Source organism: Oncorhynchus kisutch, linkage group LG22 (assembly GCF_002021735.2).
Source record: "Oncorhynchus kisutch isolate 150728-3 linkage group LG22, Okis_V2, whole genome shotgun sequence".
NCBI classification, from domain to species: Eukaryota; Metazoa; Chordata; class Actinopteri; order Salmoniformes; family Salmonidae; genus Oncorhynchus; species Oncorhynchus kisutch.
Genome location: NC_034195.2, coordinates 4170376 through 4189205, shown reverse-complemented (window position 1 = coordinate 4189205; position 18830 = coordinate 4170376). Strand labels below are relative to the sequence as shown.

Here is an 18830-nt window from a genome sequence, read left to right as displayed (position 1 = left end):
TTTGGAAAATGTGAATAACTTAGATTTTTAGCAATCTTTTATCCAAATTTACACTAGAGCCAAGTAAGCTTTATACCTGCACCACAGTTTACACAGGTAATGCAGAAGACAACAACATCTGCATCAGTGGAGGCTGCTGCGGGGAGGACGGCTCATAATAATGGCTGGAACGGAGCAAATGGAATGGCATCAGACACGTGGAAACCATGGAAACATCAGACACGTGGAAACCATGGAAACCGCGTGTTTGACGTATCTGATACCATTCCACTCATTCCGCTCCAGCCATTACCACGAGCCCCTCCTCCCCAATTAAGGTGCCACCAACCTCCTGTGATCTGCATTATATCCACCTACAGAGTAGGATAATGTGTTTGTCTATCTTTCGAACATGTTACATTTACACAGACAAAGTCTGCTTCTGGAGGAAAGTCATTTACCAAGGTGGTTGTCATCAGGCCTCGGTTACAGGGCTGTGTGCTTGCGACACGACGTCTCCTCTCATTTACTGCTAGCAGAGGAGGTACCGTTCAATTGAGAATTGTTCCTGTGTAAATGTTCTGTTGCTTTGTGTGCAAACAAGTGCGGAGTGCCTCTTATTGATTCGTCCATATACTTGAGCGAGTTAACACCGGTGACATACAGTTAACTGCCAAAATAAAGGAAATGCTTCAGTTAAAGAGGGATACAAAGTCTTGAAAGCAGGTGCTTCCACACAGGTCTGGAGTTAATTACACTCGTGGGAATGGGCCTATGTGGTTAGGGCTAAATTGAAATGTTTCTTACAGAAGAGATATGAAAGGTATACGCATAACCATGCTAGTAATTGAAAGGGAACAGTTTGGAGATTATGGGAACATAAGGATTTGTTCTTAAATAAGAATTTGTGCTTAACTGACTTGCCTAGTTAAATAAAGGTTAATACATAAATACAAATACAAAATGATTAGGTCAAAGGTCAAATCACACAACAGTTAATTTATTTATTTAACTAGGCAAGTCAGTTAAGAACAAATGCTTATTTACAATGACGGCCTAGGAACAGTGGGTTAACTGCCTTGTTCAGGGGCAGAACGATAGATTTTGACCTTGTCAGGTCCGGGATTTAATCTAGCAACCTTTCAGTTACTGGCCCAACGCTCTAACCACTAGGCTACCTGACGCCCCAATCAGCGGGAGGGATGGGGGGGAGGGGCAACTTCTTGTCGCACGAGTTGCTCCAGTTCAGAACAGGCTGTCAGCCGTATCAAATGTTTGGGTGTCCAACCCCAGAGGCATACATTATATATACACCGTTTGGTAATCGATAGGAGGTTTTTAATTCTAAGGCACACCAAATGTTTAAAAATTGAGATATTTGAATCCTCTGACCCCCCCCCCCCCCCCCCCACAGGGCAGTGAGTTGTTTATGACAGACGAGGAGCGTCTGGCGGTGGAGGCTCGCAGGGAGCTGGACAGACGAGAGTTGATGCACCAGAAAAGGGTTGCCCTGGAGACTAACAAGATGGTCAAGGAGCAGCAGGAGAAAGAGAGGCAGTGAGTGGATATCAGTGGACTGATTGATCGGTTGATTTGTTTTGAGATTTAAAACCCAATTTAAACCACATCATTGGATGTATGGCATTTAAAATCATCAAGGGCAACTCAAAGACATATTTCCAATGTGGCTGGGGCTTTATCAGAATAGATAAGGCCCTTTGAAGGGAAAACTATTGTACTGAACTATTGTACGGAAATAGGCAGCCCAAATAATGATGGGAAGGTTGGACAGATAAAGCATCAAAACCAGCAATTGATGACTATAAATGATTATTTTATTCAGAAAGCTGGAGCTTTGGCAATTGGGAATTCATAAACTGATCATGATGTATTTTTGCTAAAAGTTATTGTTGTCTGTGCATATGCTTTATAAACAGATGCCTCTCTTGACACACCCAGAGAGAGAGAGGGAGAGCACAGACAATGCGTGAGGACTGAAACATACTGTATGTTGGTTTTCACTTGATAACCCACGTTCAGTTTGCCAAAATAGTCAGGTGCTGACAGCCATAGAGCACAGAGACTTTATCTCTTGGCCCTGTACACTAGAAAATAACAGGCGTTTCACTCGCAGTGGTAGCAATCAGAGACAAGCAAAACAAAATATTAGTTTTTTTTCCTGATTGACAAATGAGATATACCACTGAGTATGCCAGTGTATATCCTAATATTCAGAACAGCCTCAATTCGTCTGGGCATGGACCCTACAAGGTGTCTGAAGGCTTTCCACGGGGATGCTGGCCGATGTTGACCCCGATGCTTCCCACAGTTGTGTCAAGTTGGCCGGATGTCGTTTGGGTGGTGGACCGTTCTTGATACACAAGGGAAACTGTTGAGCGTGAAAAACCCAGCAGTGTTGCAAACCCCGTTCAAAGGCACTTCAATATTTTGCCCTGTTGCCATCTGAATGGCGCACACACACAATCCATGTCTCAAGGCTTAAACGTCATTCTTTAACCTGTCTCCGCCCCCTTCATCTACACTGATTGAAGTGGATTTAACAAGTGACATCAATAAGGGATCATAGCTTTCACCTGGATTCACCTGGTCAGTTTGTCATAGAAAGAGCAGGTGTTCTCAGACGCTATCTCCAGACGAATAGGCTGTATAATATACAGTATCTCAGTCCTATACAATTTCAGAATATGTTGTTATTTCCCATAAAATTTGATTTTAGTCATCCATACCGCACATATAAATACATTTAAATGTTTCTTTGTGTTGCGAACAGGAGAAAGATGGAGATTTCTCAGAAGACTGCCGAGGAAGAGGAACGCTATCGGAAGGAGATGGAGAAGTGGGTTTTCACCCCCGCTTTGCAAATTCATAGCTCTTTCTGTAGTCTGTGTATCGTGTTACGTACGTAATGTTACATATGTATGTATGTTACGTACGTAATGTTACGTATGTATGTATGTTACGTACGTAATGTTACGTATGTATGTATGTTACGTACGTAATGTTACGTATGTATGTATGTTACGTACGTAATGTTACGTATGTATGTATGTTACGTACGTAATGTTACGCATATGGCTAATTGTTTCCGCAGTCAAACAGGCAGATCAGTCAGGGACTGGGAGTATTGCATGAAGGGAACCCAGGATCTATCAAAACTTCACAGACCGTGTAGTTGAGCTCAGAGAGCTTCAGTTCTCTTGTGTGTTCACAACTATATCAGAGAATGTTTAGTTGGGATGACCCAGTGACCTCCTGACCTGTGTGTGTTCATGTGCGCGCGCTTGTGTGGATGCATGCGTTTGTGTGCGTGCCTGTGTGCGCGTAGGATCGAGGCTGCGGAGAGGAAGCATCACAGGGAGTGGGAGGAGGACTGGGCACCTAGAGAGAAACCCAAAACCAAGAGTCCCTCCCCGGCCCCGCCTGAAATCAACACCGCACCCCCCAAGTCCAAGAACTCTGGTAAGAACAGTAGGTCAGGTGGTACCTCTGATAGTGTCTAATGAATCTGTAGAGCAGGGGTACTCAACTCTGACCCCAGAAGGTCCGGAGCCTGCTGGTTTTCTTTTCTACCTGATAATTAATTGCACACACCTGGTGTCACAGGTCTAAATAAAATCATATTTTATTAGTCACGTGCGCTGAATACAACAGGTGTAGTAGACCTTACAGTGAAATGCTTACTTACGAGCCCCTAACCAACAATCCAGTAGAAAAAAAATAAGAAGAATAAGAAATAAAAGTAACAAGTAATTAAAGAGCAGCAGCAAAATAACAATAGCGAGACCATATACAGGGGGGTACCGGTACAGAGTCCATGTGCGGGGGTCACCGGTTAGTTGTAGATGATAACAACAGAGAGTAGGGGGGGTAATGTGAATAGTCTCGTTAGCCATTTGATTATATGTTCAGGAGTCTTATGGCTTGGGGGTAGAAGCGGTTTAGAAACCTCTTGGACTTAGACTTGACGCTTCCTGACTACAGGAGCGCCCCTGACTCGAGGGGAACAATGAAAAAATGCAGTGGAACTTCGAGGTACAGAGCTGCGTTTGAGGGCTACAGATGAATGAATAGATCCAAGGAAGGCCGTGTAGATCAGCAGAAACTGTAAGGGCCTAGACTTACAGTTGTGTTTCACCTCTTTGCATGCTGTCTGTCTCCTCTCTTCCTCCACTGTGTGCCGTGCTTCTCTGACTTCCTCCACTGCCAGACGTTGCAGCAAGCTCTTTTCAGGCTGACGACGACGATGAAGAGCAGCAGGAGGAGGAGGAAGAGGGGAGTGAAGTGAGTGACGGGTCTCACAGTGTACCCACAGATCGCAGTGTCAGAGATGCACTACAATAACACGCACTACATGCTCGATTTCCTTTGACAATCAAAACCCACTGACAGGCTCCCACACCTTAGTAGGGATAGCCTGGATGCTAGGCTGTTTCTGCTTTAGCTAGCTGTTCATGTATTTCAGAAACTGCCGAGCATTCCTCTTAACACGGTGCCATCTTTCTCAATACAACCCCTTGAGCTGTTCTCCATAGTTGCTGAAAGTTCTGCTCTGAGTCCTCCTTAGCCTGAGTGTCAGTCTGTTCCTGCTCTCGTCATGGAATTGTCATGCAATGCAGGTTTGGCTTGACAATGACAGTGGAGTAGGCGAAAGCACAAACAAATCTGGGACCAGGCTAATTCCTGCCTCGGCATCCGAGTGACTCTGTTTGGCGTTGTTTTTTCTCTCTCTCTAGCTTTCGGATGGTTTTATCGCTACGAAGGGAAGCTGCCCACGCTCCGCAAGGTATTCTGTACGGTCGCGGTTTGGTGTGCTGTGAGATGTGTTCTGTCAAAGTTAACGGACATTTTTAACTTAAAATAACATCACTCGTTCACTGGTTCTGTCACCACAGTGCCGTGGCGGTTCTATAATATATTATTGTCGAACCTTACTGTGCAGTTTCTAGTCTTGGTCCTTGTACGGTTTGGACAGTTTGGGGTGGAATGGGTTCTGGTTTCTCCCTGGTTTCTGTAACGATGAATATGAATGATATCTCAGAAAGGAGAGAAGAAGAGGAAGAAGAAGAAGGTGTCCAACACAGACACCCTGCAGGAACAGAGGAAAAACAAGAAGGAGATGGAGTTTGAGCTCAAGCTGGCTGCAGAGAAGGAGGAGATGTATGAACGAGAGAAGCAGCTGAAGATCAGTAGACTGGTGCAGGAGGTAGGAATTGTGATCGGTAGACTGGCGTGGGAGGTAGAAGTAATGATCAGTAGACTGGCGTGGGAGGTAGGAGTAATGATCAGTAGACTGGCGTGGGAGGTAGGAGTAACGATCAGTAGACTGGCGTGGGAGGTAGGAGTAATGATCAGTAGACTGGCGTGGGTGGTAGGAGTAATGATCAGTAGACTGGCTCGGGAGGTAGGAGTAATGATTAGTAGACTGGCGCAGGAGGTAGGAGTAACGATCAGTAGACTGGCGCGGGAGGTAGAAGTAATGATCAGTAGACTGGCGCGGGAGGTAGGAGTAACGATCAGTAGACTGACGCAGGAGGTAGGAGTAATGATCAGCAGACTGGCGCGGGAGGTAGGAGTAATGATCAGTAGACTTGCGCGGGAGGTAGGAGTAACGATCAGTAGACTGACGCAGGAGGTAGGGGTAATGATCAGCAGACTGGCGCGGGAGGTAGGAGTAATGATCAGTAGACTGGCGCGGGAGGTAGGAGTAATGATCAGTATACTGGCGCGGGAGGTAGGAGTAATGATCAGCAGACTGACGCGGGAGGTAGGAGTAATGATCAGTAGACTGGCGTAGGAGGTAGGATTAATGATCAGTAGACTGGCACAGGAGGTAGGGGTAATGATCAGTAGACTGACGCAGGAGGTCGGAGTAATGATCGGTAGACTGGCGCGGGAGGTAGGAGTAATGATCAGTAGACTGGCGCAGGAGGTCGGAGTAAGGATCAGTAGACTGGCGTAGGAGGTATGATTAATGATCAGTAGACTGGCGCGGGAGGTAGGAGTAATGATCAGTAGACTGGTGCGGGAGTTAGGAGTAACGATCAGTAGACTGACACAGGAGGTAGGAGTAATGATCAGCAGACTGGCGCCGGAGGTAGGAGTAATGATCAGTAGACTGGCGTGGGAGGTAGGAGTAATTATCAGTAGACTGGCGCGGGTGATAGGAGTACTGGCGTGGGAGGTAGGAGTAATGATCAGTAGACTGGCGCTAGAGGTGGGAGTAATGATCAGTAGAATGGCGCGGGAGGTAGGAGTAATGATCAGTAGACTGACCTTGCCAATAGGGTGGGTCTTCTTTATTCATTTATACTTTGGTGTATGACTAAGCCCTAACCCAGCCTTGAGTTATACCGTATGTTGTTCTATACAAGAGTCAGGGACCCAGCCTTGAGTTATACAGTATGTTTTTCTATACGGGAGTCAGGGACCCAGGCTTGAGTATTGCGTTGCGCTGTGCCGTGCCCCAGGTGTCAGAGACAGAGCGGGAGGATCTGGAGGAGTCAGAGAAGGTGCAGCACTGGGTGGAACGTCTCTGTCAGACACGCCTGGAACAGATTTCCTGTGTGGAGAACGAGTCCCCAGAGGTACATCTAGAACCCCTTCTCTTATCTGTGTATCAGCTAGGAACACCGGTGGTCCTATCACATCTGATACCTTTATGTGTAGTAACTGTTCTTCAATCATTTCATGTTTTTTCCCTTCTGTTGCTAATTAGGCCAACATTGCTAATGTTTTTTCGTAGGCCACAATGCTCTGTGACTGTGTGTACCATGATAGCTCTGTGGTTGTGAGTGTCTGAGAGGCTGGGCTTGTCCTTCAGATGTCCCCTCCTCGGTCTCCTGCCTCTGGGCCCATGGTGAGGCGTTTCCCCGGGGGTCTCCAGCTGGCCACCACTGACCTTGATGATTTGAACTTGGATGAGGTGGACCAGAGCCTGAGGGGGCCCCTGAAGAGACTGGCCCCCACCCAGCCTTCTTCCTCCCAGCCCCCGCCCCCCCTACCTCTCCCTCCACCCTCTTCCAGACTCAACCCCACCACCCCCAACTTCTCTCCTGCCTCACCACGACCATCGCCCCAACGCCTCCCCCCTTCTCCCCCCTCCACCCGCAAGCCCCCTCCCTCTGCTTCTACCGCGGCTTCCAGAGGACGCCAGCCCCCTCCTCCTCCTCCTCCTCCTCCGCCACCCCCACCTCCACCTCCACCCCCACCTCCCCCTCCACCTCCTTTTTCTAAGTACCCTCCTACCTCCATCTCCTCTCACTACCCTCCTACCCCAATTTCCCACTTTCCTCCCTCCTCCTCACACTATCCCCCTACCTTCCAGTCCTACAGGCCCCCGTCCTCTCCCCGTCCCTCCCCTCAGCCTCCCCCTCCTCCTGCCCCACCCTCTCCGCCCCCACCCTCACAGCACCCTGAGGAGCAGTTGGGGGGAGGGTCCCATGGAGGCTACCACCACCATCCCACCAGTCCCCCAGAGACAAGGAGCGAGTGGGAAGGGGGCGGGTACATGCCGAGGGGCGGTTACTACTCGTCCAACGCCAGTGAAATGTCCTACCCCTCCAGCCCTAAGGTAGCCTCCCTGGTGTGACTATGGCTTGGTTTGAAAACAACCCCTAGCCCGTTTCCCTTGCCCCCCCCCCCCCCAAAAAAAAACGTTTTAAGCAGAGCTGATAGGAGCGGACAGGTGTGAGCAACTACTGTGATGGCATCCACTAAACCACCCAATTGGTTGAGGGAAGAGAGGCTGTTACATTCCTGCTAACATCTTGTTCCTTCAGATCTCAGAACATCAAGGGGGCAGGGGAATGTTTAAGGACGGTACTCTGCATGATCTGTGCCGGGAAGATGGTTATTTCATTCATAAAAGGGAGAGGAAACACATTACTGACTGAATGTTGTGAAGAACAATGTCAACTTCCTCTCCGATGAAGTGCAACCATGGATGCAGTTGTTGGTTTTTATTTGGTCTGTTTGCGGTGGCTCTGATTTTGTATTGTGTTATCGAATTCGACAGCAGTGGGTGTAGAGTTGCATGGTGTGACGTGGTGGGTAAGATCGTGTGTAGACGAGAGAAGTTGTGAGTCACGACTGAATAGCTCCTCTTCAAGTGCATGATATCTCCTTTCCTACATGTGTGTTCCATTCGAAACCACCACTGTGTGTGTGTGTGTGTGTGTGTGTGTGTGACATTACAATTCCAGTAGTGTTCTATAATGGTCATTCATGGATAAGTACATGAAACTACTGTGTTTTCCTGGTTCAGGTGATGAGAAATACTTCCCATATCAGTGGCATCTCCAATGTAAGCAATTCCCTGGTAAGTCTGCTCCCCCCCATCATTCGATCTTTGAGAGAGCCTGCCTAGATCGCTCCTGTAGTGGAGGAAGTTCTTCTGTGATGTCAGCAAATGTTTAGACAAGCTGGAGAGCTGTTGACTTTAGAGTTCTTCATAGTTCTGGAACATTCCCAGGGCTCTGATCTTACGGGGTTAAACATATATAGTATATACCACATATACAAAAGTTTGGAGTCACTTAGAAAAAAAAGTCCATTCAAATAACATCAAATTGATCAGAAATACAGTGTAGTCATTGTTAATGTTGAAGAGGCGACTCCGGGATGCTGGCCTTCTAGGCAGAGTTGCAAAGAAAAAGCCATATCTCAGACTGGCCAATAAAAAGAAACGATTAAGACGGGCAAAAGAACACAGACACTGGACAGAGGAACTCTGCCTAGAAGGCCAGCATCCCAGAGTCGCCTCTTCACTGTTGACGTTGAGACTGGTGTTGTGTGGGTACTATTTAATGAAGCTGGCAGTTGAGGAATTGTGAGGCGTCTGTTTCTCAAACTAGACACTCTAATGTACTTGTCCTCTTGCTCAGTTGTGCACCGGGGCCTCCCACTCCTCTTTCTATTCTGGTTAGAGACAGTTTGCGCTGTTCTGTGAAGGGAGTAGTCCACAGCGTTGTACCAGATCTTCAGTTTCTTGGCAATTTCTCACATGGAATAGCCTTCATTTCTCAGAACAAGAATAGGCTGATGAGTTTCAGAAGAATGTTCCTGGCCATTTTGAGCCTGTAATCGAACCCACAAATGCTGATGTCCCAGATACTCAACTAGTCTAAAGAAGGCCAGTTGTATTGCTTCTTTAATCAGCACAACAGTTTTCAGCTGTACAAACATAATTGCAAAAGGGTTTTCTAAAGATCAATTAGCCCATAAAATGGATTAGCTAACACAACGTGCCATTGGAACACAGGAGTGATGGTTGCTGATAATGGGCCTCTGTACACCTATGTAGATATTCCCTAAAAAATCCGCCGTTTCCAGCTACAATAGTCATTTACAACATTAACAATGCCTACACTGTATTTCCGATCAATTTTATTTTATTTTAATGGACAAAAAAATGTGCTTCAAAAACAAGGACATTTGTAAGTGACCCCAAACTTTTGAACGGTAGTGTATATAGGGTTAAATCACAGGGTTAAAGCTCTGATGTCAGTGGTTTTATAATGAGCGGTTTGCTCTGGGTTTTAGCAGTAGAATTCCTATGTGTTCTTTTCAATAATGTCCATGGCGCTCTGCTCACTGAAGCCCACTGTAACCCCATTGTTTGCTGTCCTTTCTGCCACTGCTCGGATGTTCCTAATAGCAAATCGCTCCTAGCCCGCCCAACCAGAGGCGTCAGATGGCCCCTGTCATGTCTAAACCAGTCATGCTGTCCCAGAATCAGTCCCATCGACCTGCCCTACACGCTGAGGGCTTGGTAAGAAACACAGACTGTCCGCCTACTCCTCCTCTCTCCCTCTCCCTAAACACCCTCAACCCCTCTCCGCATGCTTGCTGTGTTCTCCTGTCACTCTCCCTAGCCGGGGTGCTACGTTTGTTCACGCTGTTTCTCTGCTGCACCAGACAAGGCTGGTTAGTGTACCGATGCTAACTTCCTTATCAGGAGGAGTATATAGTCAATAGTGAGAGGAGTGAGAGTGTATTGTTTCTTTGCCTGTCTGAAATTCGGAATGCATTGATGTTCCCGATAGGTTGTCTATAGGTTGTCTGAGTCTTTGCGATGCTATTCATCTGAAAGGGGACAGATCCACAGGGGGGAAAAGCCCTTAAGTTCACAGACAAAAGTTACAAAGGCGGAACCTAATTATTTTGGATTGTTTCAAAAATCTCTCTCTATATACATCTTTGGACGTTTATTGGATAGAGAGAGAGCTGTAGGTGAATGGTAGGAGAGCGATTGCTGAAAGAGCGGTGGGACGGAATCGAAGCAGTAGATCACCAGACCAACCCAAGCCGTTATCCAGAATGCCTGCAGCAGCGGCTTAGATCACCAGACCAACCCAAGCCGTTATCCAGAATGCCTGCAGCAGCGGCTTAGATCACCAGACCAACCCAAGCCGTTATCTGCCTTATGAGTCAGAGTCACAGAAACAGAGGAGAAGCTCTGCTGCAGTTTGATAGATGCTGAGACCCTCTCAAGCCCCACTGTCCGTCTGTAAGACTGACGCTCTATCTGTTGCTATTTAGACCAAACAGGATTCCCATCTCAGCCCATCTCTCCCTCCTGTCATAAGTGCCTGTTGATGAAATGGATGGCCACCACCCGTGGATATAGCCTACAGTACAGTTTTAGGTGCAGTTCGTTTCAGGCTCTGACGTTTGGTGACTGCTGTGTTAGCACTAAAAAGATGTCGCATAAAGTTGACTTTTCCATTTTTTCAATTGTTTTATTCTTTTCACTGCGTCAAACATTTTGGCTTTGCAGCCTTCTTCAAGTCTGTAGGTAATGTTTTTAGTTCAAAACAGAATTTATAGGACACAGGTGAGCAATTTAAACCCTGTCCTTATCAAGAACACTGTCCATATCATATTTTGCATATCATTTATGAGTTAGATTCACATATTTATCAAATCAAATCAAATCAAATGTATTTATATAGCCCTTCGTACATCAGCTTATATCTCAAAGTGCTGTACAGAAACCCAGCCTAAAACCCCAAACAGCAAGCAATGCAGGTGTAGAAGCACGATCTAGCCTGATGCCCTTTGTGGTAAGCTATCTCGTACATGTATATAGTGTATCCAAATGAGCGGACGGTTCACGTCTCATAACCCCAATTGCTCTTTGTGCCCGCTCCAGTACCCTATAATTCGGTATTCCTTTGCATTTTATGCGTGTAGACCAGAGAATCTGATTGGCAGATGAGTGGCAACCTCGATTAGAAGCACCTGTTGCTCGTCAGTTGCTCACCTGTGTTCCCTGTAAATGCTGATCATTAAAAGGAGAAACATCTGTATACGCTACTGCTGATGCAAATAAAATAATAAACCAAATCGAAAAATGATATCAGCCTTACGCAACATCTTTTTGAGTGCAGACCCATCTTTTTGCTTATATGAGTTTACAGGTTTTACGCCCCAACCAAAGTTCTGGGAGAGCACGATGGTCCCCTTTTGATTGGCTGCTGTGTTAGCTCTAGAAGATCCAAAGCATTTAGCTACAGTCTAGTTAGGATTCAGATTAGATAGTGTGGTACCAACATGGAGGATTATTTCCTTACCACTTGTAAAGTGAAGTTGATCCCAGGTGAAGGTTTTGCTGATGTTGACAGAGAGACAGACTTAAAAAAAAAAGGTTTTTAAGTTCACCTTTATTTAACTAGGCAAGTCAGTTAAGAACAAAATCTTATTTACAATGACGGCCTACACCGGCCAAACCCGGACAATGCTGGGCCGATTGTGCGCCACCCTCCCAATCACAGCCAGATGTGATACAGCCTGGATTTGAATCAGGTACTATAGTGATGCCTCTTGCACTGAGATACAGTGCCTTAGACCACTACGCCACTCGGGAGCCTAGACAGAGGGAGCCTAGACAGAGGGAGCCCAGACAGAGGGAGCCCAGACAGAGGGAGCCTAGACAGAGGGAGCCCAGACAGAGGGAGCTCAGACAGAGGGAGCCCAGACAGAGGGAGCCTAGACAGAGGGAGCTCAGACAGAGGGAGCCTAGACAGAGGGAGCCTAGACAGAGGGAGCCCAGACAGAGGGAGCTCAGACAGAGGGAGCCCAGACAGAGGGAGCCCAGACAGAGGGAGCCCAGACAGAGGGAGCCCGGACAGAGGGAGCTCAGACAGAGGGAGCCCAGACAGAGGGAGCCCAGACAGAGGGAGCCCAGACAGAGGGAGCTCAGACAGAGGGAGCCCAGACAGAGGGAGCCCAGACAGAGGGAGCCCAGACAGAGGGAGCCCAGACAGAGGGAGCCTAGACAGAGGGAGCCCAGACAGAGGGAGCCCAGACAGAGGGAGCCTAGACAGAGGGAGCCTAGACAGAGGGAGCCCAGACAGAGGGAGCCCAGACAGAGGGAGCCCAGACAGAGGGAGCCCAGACAGAGGGAGCCCAGACAGAGGGAGCCTAGACAGAGGGAGCCCAGACAGAGGGAGCCTAGACAGAGGGAGCTCAGACAGAGGGAGCCCAGACAGAGGGAGCCCAGACAGAGGGAGCCCAGACAGAGGGAGCCCAGACAGAGGGAGCCCAGACAGAGGGAGCCTAGACAGAGGGAGCCTAGACAGAGGGAGCCTAGACAGAGGGAGACTAGACAGAGGGAGCCTAGACAGAGGGAGCCCAGACAGAGGGAGCCCAGACAGAGGGAGCCCAGACAGAGGGAGCCCAGACAGAGGGAGCCCAGACAGAGGAAGCCTAGAAAGAGACTCTGAAAGAAAGAGGAAGCAACTCATAAAGAGAGAAACGGAGAGAGACTTTTTGTATTTCTTTAATAAGCCATCCTCACTATATTGAAGCACCACAGTAACCACAGTGAGTCCCCCGGCAGCTAAAAATTGCATTGCATACCATCAAACCACTTCTCAACCACATTTCACAGTACAATACACATTCCATATCCATATTACAAATGTATATTTAACCCGCCCTCTCCAGCAGTACAGTCCTCCTAAGCCCCCGCATATCTTGAAATACCCCCAGATAGTTGACCATCTAGTATTTATAATCAACCTGTCGTGACTTTATTTTCATTAAACTGATGACTGTTATTTATTCAATCCACTAATTATGTTTAATTTTTACCCAACTAAATTGATCATGTAACAACTAACTCATTAGGAATTTGGGGCACCACGGAAGAGGTTGTTTAAAGAGTTACCATCTCCCGAATTAAACTCTATAAGATATATCTATTACATCGATAAACAGTCATCTTATTAATCATTACCTCTTATCATTATGAACAGTCGTAACCTCATGCATCTACAAAAACACCAGCCTTACTCATGAGTCAGTACTACACAAATTGGTTGAATAATTTATTTACAAGTTAACTAAATAATAACAGGATAACACACACACTTAATACATGAGACAAAGGTCCCTGGCGGACTTCTACAATATGGTGGCTTTTTACACAACGACATGGAGAGGGAGAGAAAGAGAAAAAGACACTTATCGTCGATACATTTCAGAACTATTCTCACATTAATCATATAGTTTGCACACAAACCACTGCCCGTTTGGAATAAGAGATCATGAATGTATTTACATGTGAGTGCCTTTGTTCGGTCGGAATCAACCCTCCTTAGGAAGGTTGTTGGCCTTTCAGTGTTAAGCTGTATGGCTCTGATTGTCTGAAAGGCGTCTCCACTTTCCCATCTTCGACTAATGTTCACTCTGGAAGATAGCTAGCCAGCCGTGTCGACTGTTCCCATTGGTGATGAGCGTAGTAGTATAGTCTCACTTAGATTCGCTTTTCTAGATATTTGACTCAAGACAGCTAATCAACTGTCTCAGTGATTGTCTGGGAGGTGAGATTCTCATCTACACCTCGTGTTGATTATTCAGCATTTGGACCACGATGGACATAAGCTGCAGCTCGCCGTCTCACTTGTCTAAAGGAAGGTGAGTTTATTTCTTCACCTCGTGTTGAGGTTCAAAGTTACAACCTTTTCATAAATGTAGCTACCGCCTCACGTTTCCTGGTCTGATGTTAATCTCTGTTGGCAAACCTTTTATGTCCTCTGGCCGAAGGGGACGGTTCCGTCCGTCTGACACTCTCTCTGACCTTATCGGGGCGTGGCTACCTACTTATATACTTACTTATGCACAGTTTATAGGAGATAGATTCTCTTATACCTCCTAAAATAACTTTCATATCTTAACAACAATACCTTCTTAATATGTCATATTATATGCACAATGTATTGGATGGAAACTTGACAGATAAAGGGGATATACTTTCCAAGTTACAGTATTACGTCCGTACAGTTTTTAATTACATTTTATTTGTCACATGGTTAGCAGATGATAATGTGAGTGTAGTGAAATGCTTGTGCTTCTAGTACAGACAGTGCAGTAATATCGAACATTTCCCCAACAACTACCTAATACACACAAATCTAAAGGGCTAAATGAGAATATATACATGTAAGTATATGGATGAGCGATTGCTGAGCAGCATAGGCAAGGTGCAGTAGATGGTATAAAATACAGTATATACATGTGATATGAGTAATGTAAGATATGTAAACATTATTAAAGTGGCATTATTTAGAGTGAATTGTATAAAGTGACTAATGATTAATTTATTAAAGTGGCCAGTGATTGGGTCTCAATGTAGGCAGCAGCCTCTCTGAGTTAGTGATTGCTCTTTAGCAGTCTGATGGCCTTGAGATAGAAGCTGTTTTTCAGTCTCTCAGTCCCAGCTTTGATGCATCTGTATTGACCTCGCCTTTTGGATGATAGTGGTGTGAACAGGCTGTGGCTCGGGTGGTTGATGTCCTTGATGATCTTTTTGGCCTTCCTGTGACATCGGGTGCTGTTGTTGTCATGGAGGGCAGGTAGGTTGCCCCCGGTGATGCGTTGTGCAGACTGCACCACCCTCTGGAGAGCCTAGCGGTTGAGGGTGATGAAGTTGCCGTACCAGGCTGTAGTTTTCTTTAGCTCCCCACTGACCATTCCCCATATTCTTATGTTATAATTATTGTTCCAGTATTCACTTCTGATGTGCTAGAGTTTCGGCCGGAAAACTGTGAAACAAAGAACATTCCTTGGGTTAAATACTGGAGTGGGAGAGAAAGTCTCCTTCTCCTGTAATTTATGACAGGGTGTGAACTGTCGACCCCCCAGGAGCCCCGTGGGAGAGAGAGGGCCTTGTTATTGTCATCCATTGCCAAGCTGATCCGACCCGTTCAGATCCTCACAGAACAGTCATGACACACCCTAAGGCATAGAGGGAGGGAAGGAGCTTGGGGGGGGAGGGAAAGCGAGGTGTCGTAGTGTCAATCTCTAATGACTACTGTCTGGTTCCTGTGTTACAGCCCCCGGAGATGCTGAAACGGATGGTGACGTATAACACCTCGTTTAGGTCCAACAACAAGAGACAAGTAATCCATCACCCCCTGACTGTGTTCTCCTCTGCTCTGAGTGGTTCTCACTAGTTTAGTGGCTGTTTTCCCTTGTTCTTTCTAATCTAAATCAATCCACCTTTCTTCCTCAGAGTGACGTGTGGAGTGACTGCCTCCTTTATTTCCCTGGTTCCCAACCTGTCCTTTCTGTTGGATGCAGTAGTCCCTTGTACACATTCGATAGCTCAACTAAATTGACTGTGGAAGTTAAGTATTATGCACATGCATTGGGCCTTCTTTTGTCTCAAGGTAGATATGCAGATGGTGTGGATGCTGAGTAGTGTAGATATGTGGTTGTACGTCTTCTTTTTAGTGTTCAGGTTGCCCTGAACTGACAGTCCATTGTCCCGCTGTAAATGGCATATGAGTGTTCGATACAAACTGAGACCACAACCAACTTCCTGTGCAATGGGAAGAAGGGCTTCCATGTTTTTACTCGACCCTACAGATCATTGTCATTAAAAACCTCGAGTTGACATTCCTTGCCTTAAAATAATCTCTGTGGCACCCTGCTATTGCACATATTCTGCACTATAGCTGGTGGAAAGTAGTGCACTATATAGGGAATAGGATGCTATTTGAGATACAAACTTGTACCGCAGAGAGCCTTTTGTACCGCAGAGAGCATCAATGTCATTGGCTTCTCATTCAGCCAGATTTAATTAACATTCATTCTGGCTCCCTCAGACTGATATCTTCAGTCATGAAGGACGCTTTACAATTAAATTGGCATTTGTTTCAAACGGGAGACGTCTGCTTTTTGAAATGGAAAGTGCAGTGTGATTGCCTTGTTAACTGAGCTGTTGCTGCAGTGGTTGAGACATGAGTCCTCTTTCTCCTGAATAGAGATTGAGGAGCTGTGGCCCTCAGATTTTGAAGGCCACAAATGACGGTGTTTGTGTGCGTGTATATCAATGAACCTCCTTTTACAATGTTTTGAAGTGAAAATAAGAAATGCTGTTGCTATCCCGCTTTACAAGACAAGGTTGTTGAACAGTGGAGCAAACAGAAAACGGATATTTGGAAACTCTTGGTAGGACAATGGAAGTTTACTTCAAAAACATCTATTTTATAGTAGCAACCAATGTGCTGAAACACTGAAATGTGTTGGTTTTAACAATCGCTTGTTATCCATCGCTTTCTACTGCATATAATAATAATACAATTAAATTATATCTTTACATTAAAAACCAGTCATTCCAATAAATGTTATACCCTTTGATCTTCAAGAATAGGATTTGGAAATATGGAAGTATAGATTAGCCAAATTGTTTTACCTGAGCACTAAGGACTTATTAGCCAGCCCCACTCGGTTGTCCAAATATACCGATTTCCAATTGTTATGAAAACTTGAAATCTTTAACTTTAACTAGGCAAGTCAGTTAAGAACAAATTCTTATTTACAATGACGGCCTACTCCAGCCAAACCCGGACAATGCTGGGCCGATTGTGCGCCACCCTCCCAATCACAGCCAGATGTGATACAGCTTGGATTTGAATCAGGTACTATAGTGATGCCTCTTGCACTGAGATACAGTGCCTTAGACCACTACGCCACTCGGGAGCCTAGACAGAGGGAGCTCAGACAGAGGGAGCCCAGACAGAGGGAGCCCAGACAGAGGGAGCCCAGACAGAGGGAGCCCAGACAGAGGGAGCTCAGACAGAGGGAGCCCAGACAGAGGGAGCCCAGACAGAGGGAGCCCAGACAGAGGGAGCCCAGACAGAGGGAGCCCAGACAGAGGGAGCCCAGACAGAGGGAGCCTAGACAGAGGGAGCCTAGACAGAGGAAGCCCAGACAGAGGGAGCCCAGACAGAGGGAGCCCAGACAGAGGGAGCCTAGACAGAGGGAGCCCAGACAGAGGGAGCCCAGACAGAGGGAGCCCAGACAGAGGGAGCCCAGACAGAGGGAGCCCAGACAGAGGGAGCCCAGACAGAGGGAGCCTAGACAGAGGGAGCCCAGACAGAGGGAGCCCAGACAGAGGGAGCCCAGACAGAGGGAGCCCAGACAGAGGGAGCCCAGACAGAGGGAGCCTAGACAGAGGGAGCCCAGACAGAGGGAGCCCAGACAGAGGGAGCCCAGACAGAGGGAGCCCAGACAGAGGGAGCCTAGACAGAGGGAGCCCAGACAGAGGGAGCCCAGACAGAGGGAGCCTAGACAGAGACTCTGAAAGAAAGAGGAAGCAACTCATAAAGAGAGAAACGGAGAGAGACTTTTTGTATTTCTTTAATAAGCCATCCTCACTATATTGAAGCACCACAGTAACCACAGTGAGTCCCCCGGCAGCTAAAAATTGCATTGCATAGCATCAAACCACTTCTCAACCACATTTCACAGTACAATACACATTCCATATCCATATTACAAATGTATATTTAACCTGCCCTCTCCAGCAGTACAGTCCTCCTAAGCCCCCGCATATCTTGAAATACCCCCAGATAGTTGACCATCTAGTATTTATAATCAACCTGTCATGACTTTATTTTCATTAAACTGATGACTGTTATTTATTTAATCCACTAATTATGTTTAATTGTTACCCAACTAAATTGATCATGTAACAACTAACTCATTAGGAATTTGGGGCACCACGGAAGAGGTTGTTTAAAGCGTTACCATCTCCCGAATTAAACTCTATAAGATATATCTATTACATCGATAAACAGTCATCTTATTAATCATTACCTCTTATCATTATGAACAGTCGTAACCTCATGCATCTACAAAAACACCAGCCTTACTCATGATTCAGTACTACACAAATTGGTTGAATAATTTATTTACAAGTTAACTAAATAATAACAGGATAACACACACACTTACATCATTAATATCTCAAGTGGATTTCATTGGAGACTCTGGTGAATACATACAAAGCTGAGACTTTTTCACTTCCTGTTTGGATTTCTCCTTGCCATATGAGTTCTGTTATACTCACAGACATCATTCAAACAGTTTTAGAAACTTTAGAGTGTTTTATATCCAATACTACTAATAATAATATGCATATATTAGCAACTGAGACTGAGGAGCAGGCCGTTTACTTTGGGCAACTTATTCATCCAAGCTAATCAATACTGCCCCCAGCCATAAGAAGTTAAATACACATTAAATAAAGGTGTTAAAAAAAAGAAATTGGCCAAATCGTCAATGTCCAAAAATACCGATTTCCAATTGTTATGAAAACTTGAAATCGGCCCCAATTAATCGGCCATTCCGATTAATCAGTCGACCTCTAGTTTCCTCCAGCGTCTTCACAAGGTCCTTTGCTGTTGTTCTGGGATTGGTTTGCACTTTTCGCACTAAAGTACGTTCATCTCTAGGAGACAGAATGCGTCTCCTTCCTGAGCGGTATGACGTCTGCGTGGTCCCATGGTGTTTATATTTGCGTACTATTGTTTGTACAG

The 18830-nt window shown here is 46.1% G+C and overlaps 1 protein-coding gene across 3 annotated transcripts in view; it reads left to right on the top strand.

Annotated features, from left to right (window-relative positions):
* LOC109867672 (harmonin) overlaps window positions 1-18830 on the top strand; it is a 46825-nt gene that overhangs the window by 12712 nt on the left and 15283 nt on the right. For all 3 annotated transcript variants that reach the window (XR_004204870.1, XM_031801928.1, XM_031801929.1), the window contains exons 11-14: window positions 1394-1536; window positions 2771-2836; window positions 3326-3459; window positions 4208-4281. Coding sequence is in view for 2 of the 3 variants with exons in the window: in XM_031801928.1 (XP_031657788.1) it covers window positions 1394-1536; window positions 2771-2836; window positions 3326-3459; window positions 4208-4281 (417 nt within the window). In the remaining variant the exon portion in view is untranslated. The remainder of the gene's footprint in view (window positions 1-1393; window positions 1537-2770; window positions 2837-3325; window positions 3460-4207; window positions 4282-18830) is intronic.